The 1993-nt window shown below is 54.0% G+C and overlaps 1 protein-coding gene across 2 annotated transcripts in view; it reads left to right on the forward strand.

The window, feature by feature from the left end:
* The window catches only part of PLXNB1 (plexin B1), a 37207-nt gene extending 36830 nt beyond the window's left edge, over nt 1–377 (forward strand). For both annotated transcript variants that reach the window (XM_010182265.1, XM_010182264.1), the window contains one exon: nt 39–377. In XM_010182265.1, the coding sequence (XP_010180567.1) occupies nt 39–143 (105 nt within the window). In that variant the 3' untranslated portion in view covers nt 144–377. The remainder of the gene's footprint in view (nt 1–38) is intronic.
* Nucleotides 378–1993: the final 1616 nt, after the last annotated feature.

Genomic DNA, 1993 nt, shown 5'->3' on the forward strand with positions numbered 1-1993 from the left:
GGAGAAAGGCTGTGCCACTGAGCTCTGTGTCGTTGCAGATCATCACAGCTTTGGAAGAAGACCCCACGGCACAGAAGATGCAGCTCGGCTATAGACTGCAACAGATCGCAGCAGCTGTGGAGAATAAAGTCACGGATTTGTGACAGGCGCAGACAGACTGCTGTGCCCTGGCTGAACAGGGACAGTGCTCGTCCTACCTGTCCACAGGGTGTGCTGCTGCCACTGGAACCAGCCTCCTCCAGGAACCCGCAGGTGACATGAACAGGGATGGCCAAGGCAGTACAAAGTACAAGCGTCCTTGCATCTCAGAGAATATTTTTTTACAGTTTTTTTTTTCTTTTTAAAAGCAAAACGAAACAGAAAAAAAAAAACCAAAAACTTTGGTTTTCCTCTGGCAGACTGTCAGGAGGACCGCACTGCTCCTTCCTGCAGGTGTTACACGAATGTGCCAACTTTCCCAGCGACGTTGTTGAGCCGGGTGATGATGCCGAGCAGTGACTGTGGGGTCCTCACCCCTGCCAGTGCTGGGAGACTCCCCTGCTGCAGCCGTGCACCTCCGCAGGGATGCAGGATGCTTTCCCCAGGCTGGCAGCTGCGCTAACATCTGTCCCCAGCTCACGAGCGCTCCTGCAGCATCCCACCTGAGAAACTGCCTTGCACCAATGTCCCCACTGGTTCCGGATGGATGTAGAAAGGAGAGGGTCTGACGGCAAAGGTCTCTCGCTCCCCAGCGTTTCTGGTTCCTGACAGCTTGTGAGTGACACCTGCTTGGACACAACGTGCTCCCCAGCATGCGTGCTCGCCCGGGGGCTGCTGTGAATGGGCACCACCCCCTCGCCCTTTCCCTCAGGACAAACCCGTGTGAGAGAGCCGCTGCCGGGCTCACCTCCGTCTCCGCTGACCCAGCTCAGGATCCGTCTTCCCGGTTCCTTGTGGTCAGAGGTTTCCCCGCTCTTTGGAAAAGCACAACAAATGCCTTGTGCCGCCTCCCCCTCCTCCGGTGTCTGGCTGTTCTGCTGCTCTGAACTGGACTTGTAAATACCCTCAGAAAGTTAATGTATTTAAATGCTTAAAGGAGAATGTTTAATTTTGTGGCTTTGAGACAAAGCTTTTCTTGGAGAAGCAACTCTGTGCACTTCTACTGACAAACGTCTGTCAGCACTGGAGCAAGGTTTTCTCCACTGCTTTGTCTGCAGGGTCAACTCGTAGATGTCTCAGTTGTCGTAACAGCAGCTTGCTTTTCCCCGCAGCTCGGTTCAAGGCTTAGCTGTGTGTTTTTGTTAGGTTTGCCTTACTCCTTACTCACAGTTTCACTCCCCAGACTCTCCTGTCATGGCACATAGAAGGGTTTTTTGGTGAGCTGTGAGCTCGAGGAAGCTGTGAAGCACAACGGTGGTGTTCCCAAGGAGCACCGGGTGTCCTGCAAACCAGAACAATTCCTGCAAGGAAGGAGAGGCTGGAGCAGGCACAAGCCCAGGTTGTACCCAGTGTGAACGGAGCACTCTGCCCCTCTGGGAGCAAATTCCCATTTATAAGGGTGTCTTACTCATCCTCACCCCCTGCTGCTAATTCCACGCTGATGTCTGCATGCCTGGGGCACATGGACAGGTCTGACTCTGCTGTCACTGCTTCTCTGAGGCGGTGATGGTGTGGGCCAGGAGGGACCAGAGCTAAACCAGGGCAGGATCATGTCCCTACCTCTCTTTGTATTGCATATAGCAGGAATTCAGGCCTATGGGATCAGCCCTGCGGCTTTGTACGAGTTGTTGCAGAACTGTTCTCTGAGCAATACAACAGCGAGTTAATGCTGACCTCTGCCTCCACGGCCAGCTCTCTCCTGTGAGCCTCTCTCAGCAGTGTTCCCAGGTACGCTGTGTGCCCAGAGCACGGCCGACATCCCTGTCCCACCTCCTGCTCCTGTCCTGCTGTAGGACCCAAAAAATCACCACCCAAAAAATGCTGGGTGGAAGAAAGGACTGGCAGATGGGAAGAA

Source organism: Mesitornis unicolor, unplaced genomic scaffold, assembly GCF_000695765.1.
Source record: "Mesitornis unicolor isolate BGI_N332 unplaced genomic scaffold, ASM69576v1 scaffold464, whole genome shotgun sequence".
Lineage (NCBI taxonomy): Eukaryota > Metazoa > Chordata > Aves > Mesitornithiformes > Mesitornithidae > Mesitornis > Mesitornis unicolor.